The 27,958-nt window shown below is 40.5% G+C and overlaps 1 protein-coding gene across 1 annotated transcript; it reads right to left on the bottom strand.

Moving 5' to 3' along the window:
• Positions 1–510: 510 nt before the first annotated feature.
• Positions 511–24,634, bottom strand: GTF2B (general transcription factor IIB). Its single transcript, XM_075508451.1, has 7 exons — positions 24,542–24,634; positions 21,793–21,899; positions 11,312–11,445; positions 3,547–3,693; positions 3,281–3,410; positions 2,390–2,671; positions 511–744 (listed from the first exon to the last, which is right to left on the bottom strand). The coding sequence occupies exons 1-7, from the start codon at positions 24,556–24,558 to the stop codon at positions 611–613; spliced, it is 951 nt and encodes a 316-aa protein (XP_075364566.1). The 5' UTR covers positions 24,559–24,634; the 3' UTR covers positions 511–610.
• Positions 24,635–27,958: the final 3,324 nt, after the last annotated feature.

Below are 27,958 nucleotides of genomic sequence, written 5' to 3'. Positions count from 1 at the left end.
ACCGCTTTTCAGCAACTGTTTGCATTCTGGGTTAAGTCATCCACACTCTACTGTACAGCTAACTACGCATACTAAAGCAACACTAGAGATTAAAAATTGCCAAGAAAGCAAGCATTTAAGCAGCCTTGTGACCAAGTCCGTAAGTATGAAGCTAAATCTACCATTCCATGGACTGCATTCCAGTTCTCAGCGCGTGGAACAGTATGTGCATGTAAAGTTGCAGTCATATTCACAAGATGGTAAGTGTTTTTGGAAAACAGTTTATTTGGGAATTACATAATATCTTAAATTTTCCAAAATACATCTTACTAGATCCCTACAAAAGAAATCTAAATAAGTACAACAATATGAAATTAAGTTTGTTGCAACAGTCATTAAATATTTACTTCCACTAATATATACATACAAAATGCCACACAATGAGCTTGTTTACCCTTGGAATGTGTGCTGCGTTCCAGCAGTTATGCTCCATCTCCATATCCTCCAGTTCCACAACATGAAGACTCAATATTAACACTTTGTACATCCTTTATTATAGGCAAAAATCAAAAAGTTTGTTGTTGTTGGGTTTGGTTTTTTTAATAGAAATTAAAAGTAACCCTCTGCAATTTCACAGCTGTGGTAGTTTGTCTACTGGGGTATCAAACTTGAAGTCTGCTGGGAAGAGATCTGGAGCTCGAGGATAGATCAGCCTGTACGATTGTCTAATCGTAACATCAGCCACACCAGCAATATCACCAATTTCTAAGACAAAAAGCAGATAAGTGATTAGTTTTTACTTTTGCCATTTGGATTGAAGAAACCAGCAAGCATAATTTATCACGAAGTGCTATACACTTAGCCTAATTTGTAACTCTCCCAAAAGCCTGGAAAAAAATGGTTTTACCCCATGGTAACTAATATTTTGCATACATAAGCCTGTCTTCTCACATGCCATAATTCAATTTATGCTATCGATCTTGGAATAGTATCAGTTTCAAGTTGGCAGAGGGCCAAGAGCACAAAAGTCATTAGAAACATCTACTGCAAACTCTACATGTGCCCAGCAATATTCTAATAAATAGTCATCAACATCAGGATCTTCATTTTTGTGCTTTAATTAAATATAAGCAAAAACGGCAAAAAACTTAGGCATAGACAAAAAGCAATACCTTCAGCTAAACATGAAATACATTTACCTTAAAATGCACAGAGAAATAAGTCAGAGGCCCAGAGCACTGTTTAACGAGCAAAGGAAACACTTGTTTGAGATACACAGAATCTTAAATTTATTCAAAATTTAACCAAGTTTGGAATTTAAACCTTGAACTGCATTAAAGCCTTCAGCACTGTCTGAGGACACTGAAGGAGTACTGGAGTCATGTCTGTATCCATGGCAGGCAGCTGTATTTTGTTTTAACGATCACTCTTAAGAGACATAATCCAATAGCTCAAGGCAAGCAAGGATGAAGGCGCCATACTGCTTGGGCTCTAGATCACTCACATGCCCAGGAAACTGCCAACATGATGAAAGCTCCAGGGACAGAATGAGCAGTGATTAATGCAGAACAAAGCACCACAACCTGACAGACAAAGGCTATTCTTTACCTAAAAGCAGCTCTCTGCTAAGAAATTGCTAGATTTTTAACATTTCTGATCTGAACTGGACTAGACACATCAACAAAGCTTCCACAGCCGGCTACCAGCACTTAGATCCATTTGTCACACCAAGTTTAACCACCGCAGCCTTAGCTCAACTTCCTTCTCCATGTGCTGCCCCCACATAGGCCTGATTCTCTTGAGCCCCAGAGGCTGATTCACGCTGCTCTGAAGCTCAAGAACAGCCCTGAACTCTTTACTGGCTTCCTAAGGGCTACCCTACCAGAAGAGAGTAATACCAAAGGTGATCTATGGCCAAGCCTGCTGTCCCACCACTCTCAATCTTTATCACAGGCTCACAAGAAGTCAAGGAACACGTACTAATTTAGGTGATTCCCTGACTGCTAGAATGATTAAAGACTCAATGTAATCTAAAGCCATAATGCTACTTGTGACTGCCCCAAGTTTGCATTTGGAGTATTTTAGAGCAGCAGAATGGACACATGCAAATATTAGCATGAGTAAAGTTAAAGTTATGCTCATTTGAATGCACTTGTCTATTGCATTCAAGAATCCAACTCCTAGTGCCAGAAGAAAGTGAACTCAGCTTACACCAAGCATAGCCAATTACTCAATTTTCATTTTGGGGAGTGGGAGATCCTGGTTTGGTCCTTGCTGTATGCAATTAGAATGGCAGCTTATCACTGCTTGCACAGACCTCATCCAAGTTTTACAATAACATTAAATTCTCTTTCAAGCAGCAAGACATGGGGAATGGAAAAGAAAAAAAAAAAAAATAAAAGAGTTTTACCTTTTTGTGTCCTTTTCTCTGCAGAAGCTTGTGATGCCATGTAAATAGCTGCAGCTGCTACAGAGATAGGGCTTCTCCCAGGAACCAAATCTAATTCCACAGCTTTACGGGCAATATGTGTTGCTGCCATTTGTACTTGTTTGGGAAGACCCAGATTGGAACAGAATCTTGACATGAAGTCTCCAGTTGTAATCAGATCAACACTGGTTTCAAGAGCTTTCAAAATAAGTTTAAAACACCGGCCTATTTCCTTCTTTGAAATCCTGGACACTGCACATATTTCTAAACAAAGAGTAAAAAAACTTCAGGCTTGACAGCATTTGCTCCCCCAAAACAATCAAATTTGATTCTCAATGTATTAAGGCCCATAAAGAAGGCCGATGTCATGAAGGCCACCATCACTAAATCAGCTTTGCACATTTGTGAAGCTTCCAAATCACTTCAGTCAGTGCACATTTTTCGTAAGGAGCTAACTGATACAGCTTGCTTAGTAAGGGAAATTTGGTACTCAATGCCAAAAAAAATTGTATCCCTGTCAGGGCAAAGTTGCACGTATTTACTGCAGAACTGTTGGTTCAAATTCAGGTACAACAGTCACCATCGTCCTCCAATCAAAGCAATAGCTTTTCAGTTTCACCAACACTCAGAATGACTTTCAAATGCTAATTTTTTTAAATGCATTACGACCAAAAATCCCATGCCTGAAAGCCTACTCACTTCATGAATATAACAAATTTCCAGACTCCCTCCTACCCTCCCCCCCAAAGGCGAGCTGTAGCTGAGAACAACCAATTCAGCAAAGTCCAGGAATGAGAAAACCAACCTCCTACAGTGACAGTAACTAGACCTTTACTTCATAGCAAAATTGAATCCGTATCACTGAAAACTTACCTTTAAATGTTCTTGGAACACCCTCTTGCCTACAGGCTATGTAGAGACAAGCAGAAGCAATAGCATCATTACTCCTTCCCTTCAGGCTCTTTTGCTCATACACTTGCTTGAATAAATTATTTGTTCGATCCTTCAAAGCAAGAAGACTAAATTTAATTAACTCTAGGCCATTTAATTAGCAGCAATATCAAAAATTCATGTGCTCATTATATTATGCTAACTAAGTCAATGCCAGAACAATTTAGGGAAGGGAGACATGAACTTACAACTATATTTCTAGGGAGGTTGATTCTGTCTGCCATGTTCGTAATTTCTTTAAAAGCGTTCATCATTGCACGATCAGAGCTGCTCATAGTTCTGCGATTTTGGTACTTTGAATTCCCAAATTCATCAAAACTTGCTGCACCTGTGCCCTGAAAAGAAAAATTTTTATTGTCAATTAAACACAAGCAACTTCCTCCTCAGTTCTCGAGCAGACATCTTCCAGCTTTATACATCTTAATTCAAGGCATTCAGATAAACACCTTGTGCAAATAAACATCACTGAAGTAAATCATACAATCGAGCATTGTTCCAAACATCAGGTTCTATACTTTGCACAACTCTCAAATCGTGAATTGATTTCCAAGGACCACAGATTATGCAGGGATTTTTCTTTCCTAATATAACAATAGTTTAAAGAATAAAATGAATAATATGTAGCAAATGTGTCCGTCTCAATACTCCTGTCACCAATGTTGAGGTCCAAGATTAGATTTTATGCAACCCATATGCCATTTGGGCTGCATCTGCACTGTGGCAGACTGGCGAGTCAGAAAAACAAAATTTTATGGCCAACTGGAGACCAGTTGTTACAATGATAACTCAAATATGAAAATGAAGGCATGAGCAAAGAGAACATCCAAACCAACGACCTATTCAAAACCAATTTGATACTGTGCCTGCTAGCAGTTGCAAGCCTTAACTGTGGCAAAATGTAACTATCCATATATTCTGCCTTTATAGGAAAACCACGGACCTCTTAAAAGAAAAGCCTGAGGTCTTAGGAGAAGTAAGAGCCAGCAACTTCAAAACAAGTTTCCAACATGTATTGGGGTTTTTTTTGTACCTTACAACTGATAGTGCAAATTGCGTATTTCTATTAAATATGCAATCAATTTTGCCCAACTAAGAGGGTCTAAAATGTTTAAGGTCTTCAATTAGCCATCAGCCTGAAGCATGTCTTTTAACAAATAATGCCATGTCAGATTAGTAATAGCTGATGATGACAACATGGCCTGTAAGTTCAGAAGAGCAATGCCTGTAATTTATATTGTCTGCTTATGTGTTTGCTGTCACAGTGTGTGGGGCCATGAGTTCTCTCCAGTGGAAAACGCTTCTTCACAATTCCATGTTATCAGTAGAAACCTGGATTCCCTGAATCAGCAAGCATTTATTCCTTGCTGGCACTTTCAAACAATTTAGCTGGGCAGGGGCATCCAACTTTCATTGCAGACAGATTTGGTCATTTAAACAAGCTGATATGACAGGCCGTTGCAGACAGACTACTACACTGTTCTGTTTTGTCAAAAACAGTACAGCATAAAGCAGATCTTGATCTATGACCGACTGCTAACCTGGCTATTCACATTCAGCACTTGCACATAAGAGTTCTCGTTGAAGACTCAGCAATGTATCAGGATACCCAGGTGGTACAAAGTGGGGCCAGGAAACAGTGAACAAAAGGCAGACCACACCCTGGCACCCCCTTATTCCTCTGGAATAAAGATGGAGTCAGCTCATTTCTTCTTTCCCGATCCATGTTCTTGGGAATTGCCTTTCTATTTTAAAACAGCCTCTAATTCTATCATCTCTCCCTGGTGCACATTTGCATTTACTACATGTTCTATGGCTGACACTAGCAACGCTCACTCTTGACCATTCACTTACACTGTTCCACTTCCCTACACCCAAGGACTCCAGTTATACCCCATTTCTGACAAGCTCAGTGGATATTTTCCATATTCAATATTTTCAATATTGTCCAATATTTTCATAAATGACATTGACAGCATGATCGAGTGCACTCTCAGCAAGTTTGCAGATGACACCAAGCTGAGTGGTGCAGTTGACACGCCAGAAGGACGGGATGTCATCCAGAGGGACCTGGACAAGCTGGAGAAGTGGGCCTGTGTGAACTTCATGAGGTTCAACAAGGCCAAGTGCAGGGTCCTACACCTAGGTCGGGGCAATCCTCTGTTTCAATACAGGCTGGGGGATGATATGATCAAGAGCAGCCCTGCGGAAAAGGACCTGGGCGTACTGATGGACGAAAAGCTGGACATGAGCCAACAATGTGCACTCGCAGCCCAGAAGGCCAACCATATCCTGGGCTGCATCAAAAAAAGTGTGGCCAGCAGGTCGAGGGAGGTGATTGTGCCCTCTACTCTGCTCTGGTGAGACCTCACCTGGAGTACTGCGTCCAGCTCTGGAGCCCTCAGCACAAGAAGGACATGGACCTGTTGGAGCAGGTCCAGAGGAGGGCCACAAAAATGATCCAAGGGCTGGAGCACCTCTCCTACAAGGACAGGCTGAGAGAGTTGGGGTTGTTCAGCCTGGAGAAGAGAAGGCTGCGGGGAGACCTTATAGCAGCCTTCCAGTACTTAAAGGGGGCCTATAGGAAAGACGGGGACAAACTTTTTAGCAAGGCCTGTTGTGACAGGACAAGGAGCAATGGTTTTAAACTACGGGAGGGCAGATTTAGACTGGATTTAAGACAGACATTTTTTTTACAATGAGGGTGGTAAGGCACTGGAACAGGTCGCCCAGAGAGGTAGTAGAGGCCCTAACCCTGGAAACATTCAAGGTCAGGTTGGATGGGGCTCTGAGCAACCTGGTGTAGTTAAAGATGTCCCTGCTCTTGCAGGGGGGTTGGACTAGATGGCCTGTAAAGGTCCCTTCCAATCCAAAGCATTCTATGATTCTATGATATCTCTACTGTTGAGACCCATATCTGTGGTGCACACACACTTTGATACTGCTGTGGAGACAGAGGACTCCAGCACAGAACCCTCCCTCGCAAGTGTCCCTAGCCCCTTGAACACGCCCTCTATGACAGATGCTAAACTCAAAGATTGTTCTTAGTTTTTTTTCTACTCCTTCAAACATCCTTTCAGATGAAACACACAGCCAGAAATTATCCTGGAACCAACACAGCAGAGGGCTGCTCCAAAGGCAATCCTGCTTCCTTAACTGGATGAACACCTCAAACTATCCAAAAATTCCCAGGAAGGTTTAAAGGTAAACAAAGAGCAAGAATCAAGCACAACAAACTTCAGGCCACAAAGAGCATTACAAACATCTGCAACACTAGACCTTCCTTTCAGGAATTATGCCAGAACAACTTCCCTTGGCCCAAAATATACACAAGTCTCAGGTCAAAAGGCTCCTTCCTGGCCATCACTCATACCCCTCTTCCCTGCAATTCATTACAGCATTCGTGTGCCTCATGGCCTCCTAGACTAGCGCTATGCACAAATGCTTACAGGAACTGCATCTGCTCAAATCCTGTAGATGCCAGAAGAGTGACTGCAGACAAAGGCCTATCAACCCTAACAGCAAGCAGCAAGTCCCCAGTCCTCGTCTATTCAGGCTTCATGCCAGATAGTCCTTTACCAGGAAACACTGCTCTGTCCTGGGGCTATCAAGTATTCCCCTTCACCACAGGGATTTTCCCTGGTCCACTATACAGAACCTAAAATGATTGGGTTTTTGGTTTGTTTTTTTTTTTAGGTAATGGTTCTCCTTAACCTCTCATTTTTCACTTTCTTGCTGGTACTTATAACCATAAGTACCTTTGAACGTTTGCTTATGTATATTGAAACTACCATTGCAGCTATAGGCAAGTACTGTTAGCCAAAGGATTTTACCCTGTCGGTATGAGCACTCTCCAAGAGCCATACCCAATATACAGCTCACAACTATAAAAGGGTTGGAAAATACTCTTCCATCTCAACCGCTTAAATAAACCACAGCAATTCTCACTGCATTTGCTATTTAAATGCACCATCTACTTTCCTTCTGGAGCTTTCAATTGAGGGACAATGCTTTGTTGGCTTCAGCCCTTGACAATCATGTTAGGAGTCCCTTTCCCTTCATGGAAAAAACCAGAAGACATACCGTTTCAACTGAAATCAAATAGACTTTAAGAACTGTGTGTTTTACTGCTGTGGCCTTTGAGACATCTACTCATACCTTTCCCATCTCAGCAAGAAAGGCTCCTGTCAAAGTCAGGAGTTCCACCTGTCTGGCTTTCAAACAGAGCAGAAACCTCACAAATACAATCCTGGAAACAGCCTCAAAAGATAGCTAGAGTGAGAAAACACAGTCCAGTAAACAGTGGTAATCTCTGAAGGGGCTCAGTGGAGGTTAGGTTTATAGTGCTGGCAGCCAACAGCTTTGTACCCCAGTGTATCCCCTTTAATAGCAGAAAGTAGAAGTATCACCAACATCATCCACATCATCAACTTGAGGTTATCCACAGCACCAAGGAATGCCCCAGATCCAGCAGTCATCTTACCCAGTAAAACCAGCTCATTATACAGGCTGATGGAGGCTTTCTTCTTTTTCTGTCATTAGCCCTTGATAAGCAGTGGCAAGATATCAATATAGCACTTCTAGATCCAGGCCCTCAGTCTGACAACAGCCAGCTTCCTTTCAGAGGCATCTGATCAAAGGATAGGAATTCTATACCAAGAGATTGCTTTAGTTTCTTGTTCGACCAACCTACATTCTCTTGTAGTTGCAGTCACTACAAAAAGGAATAGATTAACTACAAAGGGTGACAAAAGACAACTTTTTCCACAAGATTGGTAGCAAAACTTAAAGTTTTCTTTTAGATTCACAGAAAATAGTTCTTTATATCAAGGCAGATCTAGAAGCTGCTTGTTCAGTTATTTTTCTTGAATTTTACATGAGGATTTTAGAAATAACTATAATATTCTGGCAACCAAGTCACAACTAATGCCAGACTTCACCGCATCTTCAATTGATCTGCACTGTCATCAGATCAACTGCAGCACACAGTGTCTACTTTCAGAGAGGTACATTTCTGTGCCAATATCCTAAAGATCTGCCTGAAGAATGCAAACCACTTCCACCACAGCCAACTATGCTATTCATCCTCCTCTTCACAGACAAATTAATCTTTCTTCCAACACAAGCTGTTTCTGCCTCAGACAGATGGGTCCCTTAAGTATTAAAACCAATTAGGAACTAATCCCTTTGCATGGGCAAAGCAGCCTCTCTTTTGCTGCTAGCAGATACAGACCACATACCCCCAGCAGAAAGGAGTCCTGAAGCTGCACCTTCTGGTTTCAAAGAGGAAGGAGTAACAAACCATTTTCTGAAGCAGAACTGCCCCCCTTCCTTTGCTATTTCAAGGCAACAGCCAATCACCAGAACTTTACTGTTGTAACCAGCAGCAAGTGGTTCAGACTCCACTTCCACCTACATTCCCAGGAGTTTACAATAGAGCTCTAATATGATGTGCTGTGAGAATTATCAATGTCCTTCTCTTTTAGATTTTCCACAACACAGGCTGTGTTTTGGGCTTGCTTGCCCCCCCCCCCTTTTTTTTTTGGGGGGGGGGGGAATGGGGGGGGGGGGGGGTTTGTTTTAAAGATTCTATTATCTGCAGCTCTACCTCAAGCAGAAAGGAATACCTCTGTTCCCCGTCCCATGTGAAAGGCTAAAGCAATCTCTGGCACACAAATCTGGGGTCTACTCCAGGCCATTCTAGGAATTGTTGTTCACTGAGAAAATACAATCTTACCCTGCTTCATTCTCTGGAATTCATGAAGGTTGTTCTGTACTCTGTCAGATACTAATCTTCCTCATGACTACACCAATTTCACCCTCGTTCAACCACTGTGCATATCTAGGTCAATCCTCATCCCCAGCCTACTGCTGGCAGTGACTTCAGAAGACTGCTTGAGAAATGTACTACTTCCTTGGTTTAGTTATTTTTGCTGCAAAATTCATGCCCTTTCTGCACTGATAGGAAATTTCTTCAGCATCTTCTGATATAAGCCATTCTCTTCCTTCCAAATGACTGAGGAAAAATGCACCTCCTGATACAGAGTTCACATCAATGAGCTGACATCCCAGAGCCCCTGCTCACTGGCAAGACAAACACAGGAACTCTTGTCCAGAACACATCCTGGTTTGTCAAAGAGATTCCCAATTTCCTGTAGAACATAACATGTCTCTTCTGTGATTCCTCCCCATGCAAATAGAATATCCACAGTAGGACAGACTGCCCTCTCTACATTCTCCAACGTGATCCTGGCAGTTCCAGACATTTTTACTCACAGTTCTTATAGGTTAAATGATGCCCCACTGACAGTCATGCCTATTCTGGGATGTTCTGGTTAAGAGCAAAACTGTTTCATTAGATGAATGTCCATCTCTGAAAATTTTTAGTTTTCATTGAAAAACAAACTTTTCACAGACTTTTCTTTACATCTTTAATTCTCTCACCACAGCTGCTATCCCTCTTATTTTAAATGAGGAGCTGAACCTCCAGAGAGAAGAGGGTTAACAGCACAAGTCACTGTTCACCTGGATAGAAATTCTATCTTTAGCTGAAATATCTTTTGTCTTTTCCAACATGCAGGTTCTAAAAGAGGTCAGAAGGCCATCCTACCTACTGAATCAAACCGAGTTCCCAGAAACAAACCCTGTATTTACACAGTCCCAAAACAAGACAACAGTGTGAACCTGGAGCAAATCTGTCCCTTTATCTGTCTATAAAGATCTTTATCATAGCTGACCAAATCAGCAACAGAAATCCAAGCCCTAAGAACTACAATCTTTCTGGACCTATACAGGTTGACATTAAAACTCCAGTGACTTCTACAGCACTGCTGCACAGAGCTACTTAGCAATACCAACTTTTTTAACGGAGCACTGCAGAAATTTGTTTGCCTGAATGGATTGCAAAAGCCACCATAAGGCATCCTAAAATCTAGTGGGCAGCAATGCTTGGAGTTGTCCAAAACACAAGCATCTACTTGGACAATCCTTTGAACAGAAGGTTTCTTTTTCACCAATAGAGCTTCAAGATCAGCTGTCCATATCAGTATTTATTAGTCGTCTTCACCTCTTTGAAGAATTCTTGGTTGAGAAGTATGGTGCACACTCCCCTATACATATCCATACCTCTTCATCCTAGCAACATCACTGGAACAAAAACTTCTGAGAAATCCTGATGTGCACGTACCGCAACACACAAAGCAGTGTGTTTTTAATAGTTATTTATCAGCAACTGGACCATGTTTCATGAAACATCGAAGAAATCCACAAATATCAATTTGGATCTCACAACAGAAAATGTAACACAAAGTACAACAATGAAAACTTACCTGGGTCACTACTTCATTAAAGGGAGTGCATTTTTGCAATTAATCTTGCTTGCTCCCTCATGGGAAAGAGCAGAATATAGCTGTACCACTAAATTTCAACTCAAATATACACTGAATACTTTCTTCTGGAGCACTCACAGCATGAAAGAATTCTACGTTTAGTGCTTTAACATTAACTGGAAGAACACGTACAACATGCATGTAGATCTCTGCATCTCCAATATGAATCAGATACAGATTTTATTACAAAAAATGACAGTTCAAGTTGGGCAGTACTAGCTATTGACACCTCAAAACAAAGTATGTTATTTCAGAATCATCTAAAATACACATGCTAAGTCAAAGTGTTTTTTTAAAGATTGCAACATCACCTTTTCTATTTATAGCAGCACACCAAAGAGTGACAAGTCACCCCAGAGCACTGCAAACTTTTTTGTTGAAGAGGTCAGCCCTTTCCTGCTACCTCCAGGAAAGAGCCACATTTTACACACCATTGAAATGTAAGAGTTCGGTTTAGACAAAATCTCTTTGTAAAGAAATTCTCTGAATAGTTTCCCTACTGACATACAAATATGAACTTGACATAAAAATGCTCAAACTTAGTAAAATTTAGTATTTTAATTGTTACCTTGCCAATCATTGTACTCAAGTCGCCATCGCTCAACAAAGGATTCTGGGTATCCCCAACTCGAGATGGATCTTTTGTTGCTTTGTCATTGCTGAAAGTTCTCCACTCTGACCCTACGTCTATGACCCGGTCACCTGAGTTCACAGAAAGCAATAGTCTGCATTAATGTAACATGTTGAAATATTTCATGAAACATTAAGTTACACATCTGAGCTCTCCGTTGTGAGAAGGCAGTCTGTTGGCATTCCCAAACAGAACAGTAACTTGCAGGACAATGTACCGAAATGTCTGGGATTTACAAATTCAGTTGAAGGCAACGGAAAAAAAAAAAATGCAACTAGAGCTGCACAGAAATCATAAATAATGAGAGAAACGCATCCAGAACACAGAGTTACAGTTATCCTTAAAGAGTATCATGGGATCTTCAATACACAAAAGGAATCAAGACCTTGATTTCAAGCTGGAGGTCGTGGTTGCCTACAGATGTTCTCAGCGCTTAGACAAATAAGTTATTGTACTTTAACAAGTTCTCTCATTTTCCATGTGTTCAATGTACACACATGAATTATCTATCATGCACTATCTCATTAAGCTGTAGTAAATCACTTCTGTGCATGAGCTCCAGGTCCTTGGTACTCCAAAATATGCCACTTTCTAACCCACCATAACAACATTCTGCAGCTCAATTCTTGTTCTTGAAGGGAGGTCTGACTCCGCCCAACTCCATTTCTGATGCTTGACAGTATCAACACACAATATATATACACACAACTATTTCTTCTTAAACTCAATCTACCCTGTTATACCTGGAAGAGTTTAAATACAGATTCAGAGTAAGCAGAAAAAGCACTAAACCCACACTCTCTGAACAAAACAACTTTCGTTGCAGTCCTCTATTCATCTCACATTCATCTAAACCTTTCCTACAGCAACTTTCCAGATTGAGAAATAACTCTAACCAACATTCTGATGCAGGCAAAAGCCCTACAGTAATCACAACAATACAATCTTAAAAAAAAAAAACACCAAACCACCACACACACACACCACACACACCCACAAACAAACAAAACCAAGAAAAAACCCACACCCCCCGCTGTTGGCCATGCAGTTCATTCTATTCACAGGTGTGGCAAAAGCTGCATCTCAAAAGTATTGCCTCCAGAGCAATACTATCGAATTTTTAAGAATACACGTACAGAAAAGCACAAAACAAACACTTTTCTTAGTGTTTTGCAGTAAAGCAGATTACAGCTCTGTGTAGGACACGAGAAGAAATTTCAATATAATTATCACCCTGCTTTGCTAAATCTGAAGAAAAATTCACTACCTTTCAGTGTTTTGTGTTGTGAAAGAAATGTCTGCAAAAAATAAGTAGCATTGACTGCAAGAAAAATTTCCGGTATGGAAGCCTTAGTATGAAACCAGAGAGGCTGATTTAACCTGGTGAAAACATAAGCAGACAGACAAAAGCACTCTCCAAACAATGGGTAATATAAGGTATGAAGCTGGAGAAAATACAGGAGCAATGGACAGTGTGGTGCTACTGCACAATTACTTGTGTGTGGGGAAATCTATTCTGAATGAGGAACTTTATTCTTAACATAAAATTATGCACGGAATATGCCTGAAATTGGAAGCTGTAAATGAACCATAAGAAATCACCACAACCAAAAAGAATCAATTTAGGTTAGAAGTGTTCTCACCAATATTTGTCAGACATGCTCACAACTATGCTCCACCTTTATTTACTGCTCTAATGAAAACCAAGCAGGGGAGAAAAAAAAAATAATCAAATACTAGAAGGTTAAGAATATAGCAGCCTAAAAGAAGGCACAGATCCACTCTTTCTGCTACAAAGGTCTCCCCGTCTTGCAAGCTTAAATTAGCAGACAGCATGCTCCTCTAGCTCCTGGACTCTGTAAATATTTGATTCAGTAATGCTCCTTCTATGGCCTAGCAGTAACTCTGCTTTAACACAACCCCCCAATACTGTTTACAGCATCTAAAAAAAGCAAAATGTACTTAAATTCTGGCATGGTATAAATAGAACACTGAGTACAGGGCAATGATGTAATATTTTTTCCACACAAGTGGGAATGACCTAAATGACTCACTCAGGGATCTGCCTCTTGTGAGTTATGAACCATTCCTGCTCTAACAAAAAAGTGTTATATCACTGCCTGCTTTGGCAAACATATTACAAACAGAGGATTGAGACTACTATTTCAGAGTGAGAAAAGATTAAGTAGAACAAATCACTGAATATAAAGCATTTGTGTAATTAAGATGCAGTATGCAAATACCTTTACTTTGTCAAGAGATCTGCTATTGCAGAAGAAAAGTTTTTCTGTATACTCTCAGTGTCTTATTTAAACTATACAGAGATCCTAGGAAGTGCATTCTACCTTTCAGAAGGCTTCTGTAAAAGTGTGACAAGCCAGAAATATTAACGAAAATAGAACAAATAGGCCAAAAGGTTGCCATAGATGGAAAACACACTCAGCTACAAGCAGCTAATTATCCCATTCTATATACACCAAAAAAAAAAAAAGCATGGCATTTATTATTTTTAACTCTTCAAAACATAAAACACAACTTTGGAACTGTGATGTTAGTACAGATGCAATTAAGCCCCACCCTAAGTGATCAAAACAAAACCTTAAAATACTGAAGTCAGTCTTACAAAAAGCAGGGTAAGGAATCAGCCTTGAAGACCAGTCCTGAGTTAACATTTCAAGTCCTAAACTGAATTTGCTGGTCTTACACTACTGATTGGCTTTCCTGAAGGACCTGGAAAATGAGTCTGACAGTCAAACAACAGAGTAGCAAAAGGTCTCAGTAAGTACCTTATAAAATCGTCTCTGCTTTCTCACATCATTATTATATTGGTTTTGGCAACAGTATCGAGCTGTGATAAGTATGGGAGTGGCTGCATATTCCCTTCACTACTTCCTTTTGATGCAGTCCTTTTGAACAAAAATAAGCTTCACTAGATATGGTTACATTAGACACTCCTTTATTTAATTTTCATCGAACAGATGAGTTCACCTCCTCAGCTTCCTCCTCTGAAGTACATACAAAAAACCCACAGTTTACAGGACCAAATCTTTGTGGAACCCATCTCCAGACTGATATCCTGAAGCATCTTTGAGTTTTTCCTCTATTGCCCCATTTCATTTTGTAAACCATTCTTCCAGTATTCAGTTACTCTTTAAAATACAGTCTAATAGACTAACACACAGGCTCTAGTGGAAATACACACTGCAATCTTCACTGACTCAGGTTACCCACCATCTGAAAAGCTCATTTAGTAAAATGCAGAACTGTTATTCAGAACGGAAAACCTCAGACCAGGGTTACTTTTCTTCACAACTGCCAAATGCAAAGAGCATGCGCTACAGAAATGCAAGAGTAAACTCAGGTCAGTATCAAAAATTAAAATATAGTTTTGAACAGTTTTTAAAAATTAGTTTAAAGTGTCTGCACATTACAAATTCTGTATGTTTACTCCCCCCCAAAAAATAGAAACTGATTTCTCAAAGGAAAATATTTTCTCTCAACAAGCCCTGAATTTGCAATTACATATTTAGAGAGAAATATCACCAGCTATTTTAATGTGGCACTCCACTTGCAATAACTCATACTACACATGTATTTTATTCTCTTTCTGCATTTTGTATTATCTGTTATATGAAGACAATATAGCTTCAAATTGAAGAAGTTTAATCAAAATAAGAAATAGGATGAAATTCAAGCCTCAAGTAATGTTATCTTCCATATCCAGTCTTGAAACAGTTCTGAGAAGGTATGTTCTTAAGTCGTTTTCAGAGAAGCTCTAATGTTAGCTGTACATTGCACCAAGTTCTACATATTATTAACTAATATTTTAATCTTAACATAAATATGGTATTAAAGATTATTTGCACTTTAAAGTACCAAAATACCTACTGTTTCTACAGAATGTTTCATTCTTACAGTTAAGGAATCTGCTGCCATCTAGTGAGCACATATATTATACTTCTAATTAAAAGCATTTTACAACACAAAATTAAGAGAGAGAGAGAGAGAGAGAGTTACAATTAATTTCACTCAACTCCTTATTAACCAGAGTAATGAGGTGCTGAGACAAACTACAATGAAAAACCTAGCAGACTACAAGCTGAGGAGAATCGTGAAGACATGTAACTGCACAGAACCAGGATGAACTGAGCCTTCTCTTTTCCAGGCTAACAGTCTCAGTTCTCAGCCTCTCCTCGTATGGAAGATGCTCCAGCCTCTAAATCACTTCTGCAACCTCCTGCTGCACTTGCTCCAGCAAGTCTCTATCTTTCTTGTACTGAGAAGCCCAGGGTCAGACACAGTACTCCAGATATCTACTCCACCACATGCTAGTTATTAGTTTACACACTGCCCCATACAGTAGTACTCAACTTTATACCTTCTAAAATATAAACTTTTTTTTTTCCAGTTTTCAGCTTTAGAACTTCTATTTAAGACCAGATGCATTAAATGTTACCAAAGAATAAACTTGGGGAAAAAAAACCTCCACAATTTTACAGTCATAGCTTTTTCCTACAAAACTTCCAGCCTTTTGTAAGATAGCAATATTCGCTGCAAAAAGTTATCTTGTTTTCAATAAATTGTAAACACCACAAATGCATCATCACCACCAGCAACACCAGCCTACTCACAAGACTCAGCTGAAAAAAACAAACAGAACCAGAGCAGGCTTTGAGATGTTGGGAGGGGGGCTGTGGAACACCAAAAGCACATACCCCAAAAAAAGAACCACAGACTACTTTGACTAGTTTCCAGACATCAACAACATCCTACCAGTACCTATAGGCAACTATAGACTGAAATGGACAGTACAGCACTGTAGGCAAATGACTGTTACAACAACAAAGGTTTAGCAGCTCCTGCATATCAAAGTAATGACAAATTTAAAAGGAATTCCAGGCTTCCTAAGCCATCAACTTGTAACAATTTTGGAGGAAGCCAATGAGAGTAGAAACATTAAACAACCTGGTGGACAAGTATGGTCAGTTGAAGTTACACCTCTCCAGGACTTGTGGCCTTTAGAATTCAAACAGCTCAAGTACTTGTGAAGGATGCTCCAAACTACAGAATCTCAATGAAAAAATGTTGTGCCTGATCTACACTGTATCACAAAAATAAGAGGCTTTGGACTCTTCTTCCATCAGAGGAGTTCAGATCATTTCTAGCCCTTATTTCCCTAAATCACTTTGCCAATCTGATAAGAAAGCAAGTAAAAAAAAAAAAAAAAAATCCCTAAACAGGATGATTCAAAATATTACTGTTATTCTACCAGATAAACTAGTACTTCAACTAATGGAAGCATTCTTCATAGTGGCTCTCAAACATCTTTGGTTCCCAGCCTAAAACCCACTAACTAGAAAATATCCAGGCAGTATCATGCTAAGAGTGGCGCTTACTACACAGCCTGACAAAAGATGCCAACTTTTGACATCTAAAGTCTAAGTATCCACTGTTACAAGCATTATTGCTGAAACAGCTAGAACCATCACCCTTGCCTTTAAAGCTGAAATGGGTTAGACTTAAAACACAGACTATTTGAAATGCTGACTGGAAAAGGCTAGCAAATGGCTTTCTTCATATTACAAATTCCCTATGTAAATCAAGCATCCATGAATGCTCATGCAAGAGTCAACTATTCAGAATTTCTTTAAGTATCAGCATCCTTTATAATTACCTTTCCTGTGGATGCAGTTTTCTTTGCAAGGACTAACTTTTGTCATACACTTTTTAGTGCTCTGAACACCAAGTGCAGAAGCAGTAACCAGATATAAGGTACTAATACACATCCATATCTACCATGAACACACACCCAAATATGAAAACATTTTTCGCCATTTGGAGGTATGAAGATACTAGAATAGATGTAACTGCATAACTGCCCTCTACTGGACCCAAGTCAGAAGTACTTAAGCACCTTCTCCACTTACAGGATACCACCAACAGCTGGGGGGGGAGGGAGGGGGAAGTTTCTTTGGTTTTCAGAAAACAAGCATCTATGTATAGACGCAATCAATCTTATCCCTAATTACAGACATCCTGAGTAATGGACTGGCCAGCAGAGAGGCAATTGTGAAACCCCTTCCTACTTGTTCGTTATATCGTAGAGAAAAAAAAAAAAAAAAAATATCTGCAGTATAGTTAAGCCTTACCTATTCTTCATAGGTCTATACCTGAATTTAAGATGCACCATTTAGATCTCAAACTTTTCAGAAGAATTAGCCAACCAGATATTCTGACAGAATTTTGTAACAGCCTTACTGCTGACCACAAGCTATTGAGCATTTTTCCCAAAAATTCTTGAACTGAACACTTGGGGCATACATAGAACGTGGAATAAATATCTGAATATAGGTCATAATCTGATTCAAAGCTTTAACAAGTTGATACGTGTCAGACAGAACTAACCAGTTAGAGAAAACCACTTACTAAATGCTGAAAATAAACTCCTCACTGCTCCAGCTCCTGCAAACTAAGAACATTAATGAAACTATACAGAAGTTTAAGGAAAATCTTAGATCAGAAAGGTATTCCTACCTAGCTAAGATGCTACACAGCTGTACATGCCACTAGAGTCATTCTTATGCCCCTCTGAAATTCATCTCACCAACTTGCTACCTCAAGAAAATTCAGTGCTTTGTATTCCACTTCGATTCTGCTTTCTTCAGCCCCTTCTGGCATATCAGCTGACTTCCAGCCTTTTTTACTGCCTAAAAGGTAGTAAGCAAAATATTTACCTGTCAAGAAGGAGGATTTACTAGCCTTCTGCTCTTGAACAAAATTTACTAGCCTTCTGCTCTTCTCCCCCCACCAAGTCTCTCTGAAGAATGAGATATGGTCAATGTTTTAAATGAACACAGAAGTAACTACTTCTCCAAACCCTAAGAACTCTGTTCACGAATTCTCAAGCCAGCATGTGAACACTTACCATACCATATAACCTAGAATGATTTGAGAAAAGTATGTATAATAAAACACAAGACTTATGACAGCAGATAAACTTGGACATAGACTTGTAAAGTTTCAGATGCATGTCAAGCCAGATTAATACCAAAATTCCATGGAAAATTGCAATTTAGGTCTCCCACTGCCTGTCATGCAACAGGCAATTAGCAAGAGGAAAAGTTACCAAGTTGGAAACAGTTATCATGAAAAGATGGAACACAAGCTAACCCAGGAAACGTAACAGTGAAAAGGCAGATGAGAGTTTTCAGTAGACTGAAGCTCCATTTTGAAGCAATAATAAAACAACAGCCACCAGCTTCAGTCATACTGACATTACAAGATGTAATTGTTGTAACACTGCCCAGCAAAACAGCACAGTTTATTTAGAACAAGTGAAAAATGCTGTGCAAAGAAAAAGCAGCATACTAGATTTAACTTAACAATTCAATCTTATTAAGAACACCACCTATGAGTACAAAACAACTTTGATTTAAAAAAAAAAAAAAAAAAAAACAAAAACAAACTTTCTCACAAATCCCTTTAAAAAGCAGTACTTCCACCATAGAGCTCTGCCTAAGACATGGTATTCAACTGTGAAAGAAATCAGCTCCTCCTTCTCCTAGCCTCCTACTCCCCCAAACTTTTCCATTGCTTCACCCTTTCAGCTACAGACCTGATAAATGCAACCTCAGTCGTAATACTAATAATACTGATTTCATCTCATATTCCAAGAAGATTGATTACAAAACCTGAAAATTATCTATGCACCAGCTATTATATCCTATGACACAGTTTCACATTTAATAAACTCACACTTTTTCCACAAATGTGAAACTTTAGTACTCTGCCATAGAAAGCAAGAAATACATCAAGCAAAAATACACTTAGTTTAGTCAAAGACTCTTTGCTCTGATTTCAGCCAAATTGTACTAAAAAAATAAGCTTAAAAAAAGAGCATCAGGCAAGTCACATCACTATGTACTTTACAACAGTGAAATAAATGCACAAATTCAGCATTTACCATTCTGCCCCACATACACCAGCAGTGCCCTGCAGACACCAAAATCACAATATTTTTAAATAAACCTGTAACACTTCTTTGGCTACAGAGTATATTGAGTCTTTTGGGGTTTTTAACTGTTCTAATTGATCCCCTTCAGTGATAAACATCTCACTAGCTTTCAGACCACCTCAAAACATATTCTTAGTGGGCCCTGTTCACATCAGCTACACATCATTACCTATGTAAGCCTTGAAACACAAATCCACAACTTTTCTATGTAAGAACAGGAAATTAAATCACTACTCTCTTAAGGGGAACATGCATCATGAAATCTGCAACAAATACATAAAACTTTTCTCATTTGGAAACAAAATTTTGTCTTCACTCCTTTAAAACATCCCTACTTCACATGCATCTCCAGAAAACAGGCATCAAAAACTGGATCTGGTTTTCTCCTCCTCTAAATTTCTTACCAGACCAGAAGAGAAAATGTTGAATGTTCACACTTCTGTTTGGTCATGCGCTCTTCAATTATTTATCTTCATCTGACTTAATTGGTTTTCCAAATTAGCTACTAGATACCCTAGCTAATGAATTGGACATGTACAGGTAAACTAAATTGCTGAATGAAGGCAAGGCAAGACAGAATGAGAACAATCAGCACAACGAAAGTAAATGTTAAAGCCTTTTAGTGATAAATCCATAGAAAGGCCTACTTAAAAAACACTGCATGCTTAAAGAAAAAAAAGACTTTTTACCCTACCAGCAATGTTGGCTGTGAAGAGGACTAAGACCATTTTAAACTCATTTTAAAAATTCAACTCAGCAAAAGTTTGTATTAATACTCTAATTATTCTGCTCATCAAAAATGCTGATAACTTGAACTAAAGAAATTTCCAATGCTATTGATTCAGAAGAGACCAGAGAGTAAGTCTCTAAAGCAATAATACCTTGTGACTAGATAACAGAAGGTACATGAAGTGAGATTTCTGATAAACTCCCAAGTTCCTAAAAATGAAACGTATCAAGTAAAACCTTTCCCTCTTCTTCTAAAGCCAGAATTATCTTAAAAGCTATCAACTGATCAAAATGGGCTTTTCTAAACTTTGGTTCAACTTCTATGGCAGCCACGCAAAGAGCTGAACATGGACCAAACTATTTTTAAGCAATAACTTACAAGTCTGTTACCACATTTCAACAGGAAATATTGCTGTGGACATTTGAATTTTTAACCAGCAAATTTATTATGATTTATTTATCTTTATCAGACTTTATACAATTTAAACCAGCCCTTCTTTTAACAAGGCAAGTAACAATCCTCCCCCGAGCCTTTTAAATGGTTTCATAATTTTAAAGGAAACTGGTACTCAAGTTTAAATATTTTAACATTTACTTTAATAAGCTATGTGGAAGTTTGCTTTTTGCATAAAGAAGATACACATATTTTAGTCACCTGGCTAAATTAGTACTACTTTCTTTTTCTGCAACTTATTAAACCTTTAGCTTTACGCTAACAGCTGTAGGAAAATTTTTAATTCAGTGCAAGACAAGCAAAAACAAAATCACCATAGTCTAGGAGAGAGGGATATAAAACCATCCGAAATATTCAGCACCACTGAATGAATCACTTGAACGTGCACCCTCAAAACAGAGGATTTTCTTTTGGTCATGGCATGTCTAAAAAAATGTAATAAAAACAAATGAGTTTTAAAGAATGATCACAACATGAGCATGAAAAGTTTCCCATGCAAAAAGAATAAAGACAATAAGATGCACAGTAAGATGCTAATCCTAGAAAAAATACATAAAAATGAATATACAGCATGTTCTATGACAACATGATATTCTCTCCCTCTCTCTCATCAAACAAAGACAATGCCTAAAAGGCCTTTCATTTTACTTAGAAATACAGTTTAGCCTGTGGAAGTTGCTGCCACATGAACTGAGTAAAAGAGCTCAGCAAAATTCCAGAGGAAAAACTGGATATTTACTTTGGATAGTATTAAAAGCCTTAGGAGAAGTAATTAACAAAAACAGGTGCTGGCAAGGATATAAAGAGAAATCCTTCAGGGCAGAAGATAACCTCTAAGTAATGGGAAACTGAGATTTTTTTTTTTTTTTTGTAAGCAAGTTATTTAACAAAGAGCTTTTATTACATTTCTTATACTTTCCTGGCTGAAACAACAGTCATGATTAAAGACAGAATACTGGACTAGACAGCATAATATTCCAATTCAATATTACAACATATTTTGAATTTTCAATCTTTAAAGGAGAGGTTGATTCTTTTCACAGTGCAAGAAGTTACCAGAAGACAGACGATTCAAAACAGTAAGCTTTTAGCCAACAGAACAGGCATCAAGAATAGGTCTTTTAATACTCGAATTATCATATACCGGTTTTGTGGGAAAACAAATCTACAGGCACAATTTAAGTTATATGGTAATTCATAAAAATATGAATAGCTACTTACCTACTACTAGCCCACACTCAGAACAAATCATATCACCAGCTCTGTAATCCTCTACTAAAATGGAATCTGGATGATTTGGGCAAGTCACTCTCGGAAGTACATCCAAACTAAGAAAAAAAAATCAGAAGTATTAATTACTTTTAATCAAGCAGGCTGCATATCCAAAAAGTATAAGAGTTCCTTACTGAAAAGAACACTTTAATAGTACAGAATTTACAGTGATTTGAATGACAGAATACTAACCTAAACACCTGAATTCCACCTTTTATTTAAATGCTGTAACACTACATTTGACAATCAAGACTTCAGGTCATCTTAAATTCCAAATTTTCTGTGATGTATCTTGTACCAAAAATACTTCAAATTAAAACATCAAAAATCTAAATAACAGAATTGATTAAGTGTAGTCTAACTTGTAGCCTATCACTAAATTAAGTTCCCCAAGAAGTCAGTGGCGATTGCTTAATTCCAAATGAGCGTTCTCACTCATTCTAATCTTCTCAAGTCCTTAATTCAGGAAAGCAGTGCACACACAACATATATTTTTAGATTCTACCACTGTTTTAGTATTTTCAAGTATTTGAAGAAAAAGTCCCATTTTAAATTAAGCAACTCATTAATTAATTGTGAGATCTCATGATCAGATCATGAAGGGGATTATGTGACAACTGCTTCTGATAACAGGGATCTGCCTCTTTCACATCCACGCATCTTCAAGAATTACAGCAGATATAAAAAATTTCTTATAAAGCATTAGCACTATGTAACACAACAGCTTTTAGTTACTGACTAGAGTAATAACCCATTCCTTCTAACCAAACGTTTTAAAAGTAAATACTTCATTCAAGCTACTAGTGACTTTTCAGCAATTCTGTTAAAACTGCCCATTTCAAAATTGGAATAATAAAGATTTACAATTGGGGTCTGTATATTCAAACAAGGCCATTTTACTTGAGCTAAAAAGCAGAGAGTACAGAAGTTGATCTCAAAAAATTTGTCATGAGTACCCACCAACCTCAATCTGATTGTGCCAAAAAAATAACTTCTAATCCCTTCAATTGTAGAAAATATCCTATTAAAAGTTAAATTAACCCAAGTTCCTTCCTTTCCCACTAGTCCATTATTTCAGCCTAAGCTATATATTCCATCTTAATTTTTACTTTTTAGATATTTCTGAGTCAAAAGTACAAAAAAAACCCCAAATATATTAATCCAGTGACTGTTCAGAAAAACATCTAAGACTTGAAAGCAAAAATGAGAATCAACATCGCTATTAATATTAAAGCCTCCAGAAAGAACATGTACGCGCAAGATCTTCAGATGTAAATTATGTTCAAAATACTACATAAAAGCTTTTTAAACTACTTTCCTTCTCACTATTCCCAGCCAGTAGTTTCATATGACAAGACAAAACTGTTGACAAAGCATGTGCAATCATCTGACATTTGACATTACGCAAAAGGCTAGTGACACACTAAGCAAAAGAAAAAATAAAAACAATCCAGAAGCCTGAAAGAATACTAACAGTGTTTTGTTTCAGACTTTACCTTCACAAAACATTGTAAAAATTAGTCTTCCTATCCCAATTTTAACTCATTTATCTAGACATAAATACCGTACTCCTTGCAACATACAGGTTCGATTTCCTTCAGCTATACTGAAGGAAAAATGCATGGCACGTGTGTAAAGGTCCATCTCAGCAAATAGCTCCTGAGTTGCAATAAGGCTAGTAGGAAGCAGTCCCTACATCCTAGGACAGGTTTAGCAGGAGTAATAGAGTCACCCCACAGTCCGCTCCATGGGCTTTCCTTCATTCCTGACTCGAAAGAAAGCCTCGATACATCTCCAGGGAAAAAAGACTAATTCAGAGCCCGAGACCCGTTTAGCCACTGACTAGTGCCGGTACGGATTTAGGGTGGGAACCTAAAAGCTGTTTTCAGGACCCGATAACCTGGAGCCAAGCCAGGGAGCTGCCACCTCGGCTCAGAGGCGGTGCTGAGCGTGAGCGGCGGCCGGCGGCACCGGGGGCTCCGCGCCCAGGCGGTGCCCACCCGCGGGACACGGAGGAAGGCGCTCGACACCCGCCCGACGGCCTTACGGCACGCAACACCCCGGGCGGAGAGCAACCCTCCCGCTGCTAGAGCCCCGCTCAGCGGCACGACGATAAAGCGCTGCCGAGGCAAGAGCTTGGCCCTACAGGAAAAAGGGCTCAATCACAAGGGCCGATAATACCGAGCTCACGCGAACGAGGGGCCCCGCAGTCAAGTCACAAACCGCCAGAAATCCCCTAAAACGCTCACTTCCTCTCGGAGCGCTACCGATTAACAACGACACGAAGAAGCGAGGCGGCGAGCTCAGCCCCCCCGGCAGCCCCGATCTCCGGCCGCGGGCGGCCCCTCAGAGGCCGCTCGTCCGGCCCACACGGAGAAACCCAGGGAGGCCCGGCCCTCCGCGGCCCTCCCTGGCCTCCTGCCACCCCGGGAGCCGCACACGGGGCGGCCCTGAGACACGGGAAACCGGAGAGGGGCCGGCTGCGCCGCGAACCGAGAGAGCCGCCCCGAGCCGGGGACACCGGGGCCGGGCAAGGGCGGCGACGGCCACCGGTTCCTCCCCAGCTGGCAGCAGGGGCAACGCGGCCATCTTCTCCCGTGTCGCGGACAGGGAGAGATGGCGGAGCCCCCCCCCGCCTCCTCCCTCGCGGCCCTCCTCCGCACGGGCCCCTCCGAGCGCCCAGGCCGGCCTCCCGTACCGGCTCGTGGACGCCATCTTGCCCCTCCTGCCGCAGCGCCTGTGTGAAGTCAGGCGGCCAGGCGACGTTCTCCCTTATATACCGACAGCGGTGGGCGGGGCCCGCCGAGCGCTCGCTACGGGCCGCGCGAAGGGACAAGCGGACGCGACGCCGCAGGCGGGCGCGGGCAGGCCCCGCCCTCCCTTTACGGCCTGCGTGCAGGCAGGGCTGTTTGTTTGCCACAGCCGGGCGTTTCCGGAGCGGCCGGCGCTGCGCCCCCTGCGCCGCTGAAGGCCCGGGCCTGCCCGGCCTGCTTACGGGCAGGGCTTGGATACCCAGGGGAATGGCGAGGGCAAGCACGAGCAGGGAGCCAGCCTGCGGCCTGGGCCCCCTGGCACCGCGGGCGGCTTAGGGACCACAATGTTGTTCTAATAAATCAGGCGAATGCTGGCTACCTTGGGGCTGTGGGCTCAGAAAGCCCTTGTCACTTAAAATGCCTGCGCTGTGGGAGGCTGAGCTGGAACCTTCCCCCTTCGGCAAGCCGCGACCCGACGCCCAGGCAGGAGCACGAGGAGCGCAGCCGCGTGCTGCCGACAGGCCTTCCTGCAGAAACTCCCCCTGCCAGCCTGCTCGCCGCCATGGTGCCGCTGCTGCGCCGACGCAGGGCTGCTGTGGGACGTGCCTCCCGTTCAGCTGTTTCTGCGCGAACTCCGGCAGTTCGGTGAAATACCGCAGAAAACGAGTTTAAGCAAAACTGCCAGAGCTTGCACGGAAGTGTCTGGGGCACAACACGTTCTTGGCTCTGGAACTGAGACCAAGCAGAGACCAATTCCCAGAAAGGGGAAGAAAAGACAAAAAAAGTTTAGTTCCCCCTTACTGGCATCATCTGTGACAGCTGTTCTGGCTTGCCACTCGGCTAATTTGACCATGAGAAAAACCTGGCCCTTCTGCAAGGACCCGCAGGTGTCAGGCAGCCTGGCTGTGACTCATGGAAGCCCTTGGCAAACGGGCCATGCACAGACACTCAGCTTGACTCAAGCAAACACACACACACGCCTGCTGGTTTGTGTGGGTTTCCCATGTTACCCTACACACTCCCACACAAAGTGATCAGCTCCCCTTCTGTCTCTCCCCCTCACACTCACCTTGGCAGCAAACGTCAGGCCAAGGAGGAGGAGAAACCCACAAGAACTGTTGCAAAACCAAAGCCCTCCAGCACCGGACTCCAGTCCAGACTAATTCCCCAAGAGATTATCCATATGCAAAATTAGTCTGTATATTGAGCAGCAACAACAGGTTTTCAAGCCCAAGCTGTAAAATTGTGGAAAAAAAACTATTCCTTTGGTACGAGCCTCTCCTCACTGATAAAGAGAGGGACGAATAGGACAGGAGGGCCTACAGATTTTGGAAGGTGCCCTTAGTTCAATGCTTTAAAGCGATCAGTATTGAAATCTCTGAACCGTTGTAAATTGGTTACCTATTAATCAGATACAAAGGACTGTTCACACCACTTAAGACCACATCTCCACTATATACCAAGAATATTTTTCAATTTGCTAGCTCAAAGAAGGAAATTCAGCAGGGTTGAAAAGTTCTCTTAATACTTGCCTATTATTGAGTCAAATTCATTATCACACAACTTCTAAACATTATCACACAACTTTTCTGCTGACTAAAATGCTGCGTACTGGTTGAAAAAGAGCTAGTTTGAACTCGCCAACACATTCCTTAGATCTAAAAAAAATATGTACCTTTTGGAATAAAAGGAAGCTGAACTATTAGAAGATACAGGTGCTAAGATACAAATTTAAAGCTTCTCTTTCTCCATTTGCAATGACCTTTTTCACAAATGCTCAATAAACCCAAAAGATGAAATAGTGATTAAAAAAAAAAATCACTGTAACTGTCAGTGTGAATACAGCATGCAATATTAAGTTTCCCCATAACCTCTGAAATGTATGTAGCAGTGTCTGCAACAGATGTGCCCCATCAGCACTGTCAGTCCTATCAAGCCTTCCAGGTTTGTCCTGGCTTCTCATATAAGCTGTTCTACAAAAAAGATGTTCTGCTGGCAATCACTGTCAACAGCAGGTCCCTCCTGACCCTATTCTTATTAACTAGAATTGAAAGAGTTTAACTTCCACCACAGAAAGACAATAATTTTTGGAAATGTTGCAAAAAATATGATAGATCATAACTCAGCATTTCTTTATTCCCTGTCTGCAGCAATTTTTCAAGCGCTTTGTCCACAAGCAGCAGAAAAAAAGTGGTTGATGTGGCAGATGGAAATACCACTATTAACAGTCCCTGTCAACAACAGATCATTTTAATAACTTACAGAAAGTTCACCTTGCTGTCCCCAGCTGTATCTGTTCTTTCCCATCACTGTAGTTACAACAATAATCCTATTTTAAAACTTACTTAATTGGTCATTCTGGAGTTTCTTAAAATTTCAAAGTATCTCATGCTAGCTACTGTCAGTCATAAAAATGTGTAATTGAATTTGAATTCTTACATTGCTAATATTACCAGCATCATTTCAACAATAATGCAATTGGATATTCAGATGCCTTTCCAAACACAATGAACAGTACATTAATGAAAACAAGTCACTGGCTCTTACTTCTATGTCTAAAGGTCCTTTGTAATGGTTTGTTAATTTAGCCAACAGTCATTTTGTTAAAATAGCAGATGTCAGTCAAATGCCTCAAAGGAGCAAATGAAGGAAACAATAAATAGACAGAGCAGCTGAATTATGCTTGGTATGTTAATTCATCTCTCTGCTGCATCTTATGTGTTCAGACGTTTGATGAAACAAAAAGATTACCACATTACAGCACCTGGACAAAATAGGAAAAAAGAAATTTAAACTACTCAAGTCTAATACAATGGGTCGTACAACATGAGGGTCGTTGTTTAACCCCAGCTGGCAACTCAGCACCACACAGCCGCTCACTCGCTCCCCCCTCCCCAGTGGGACAGGGGGAGAACTGGAAGGGTATAAGTGAGAAAGAAACTCATGGGTTGAGATAAAAACAGTTTAATAATTAAAAAGAAATAATAATATTTTAAAAATTGTAAGGAAAAGAGAAAAAAAATCAAAGAGAGAAGAAAATAAAACCCAAGGAAGGTAAATGATGCAAATAAAAACACTTGCTCACCACCAGTCAACCGATGCCCGGCCGCTCCCCGAGCTGTCCCAACCATGTCCCCTCCCAACTTTTTGTGGACCTCCAACCTATTCGCTGGCAGGGCAGTCTGAGGGGCCGAAAAGGCCTTGACACTGTGTAAGCACTACTCAGCAGTAACTAAAACATGTGTGTTATCAACACTGTTTCCAGCACAAATCCAAAACACAGCCCCATACTAGCTACTGTGAAGAAAATAACCCTATCCCAGACAAAACCAGTACACATGAGCAAGGCTCTGCACCTATAC

This window comes from Mycteria americana, chromosome 7, assembly GCF_035582795.1.
Source record: "Mycteria americana isolate JAX WOST 10 ecotype Jacksonville Zoo and Gardens chromosome 7, USCA_MyAme_1.0, whole genome shotgun sequence".
Classification (NCBI taxonomy): domain Eukaryota; kingdom Metazoa; phylum Chordata; class Aves; order Ciconiiformes; family Ciconiidae; genus Mycteria; species Mycteria americana.
Note: the sequence above shows the minus strand (reverse complement) of the source record. Positions and strands in the feature narration are given on the sequence as shown.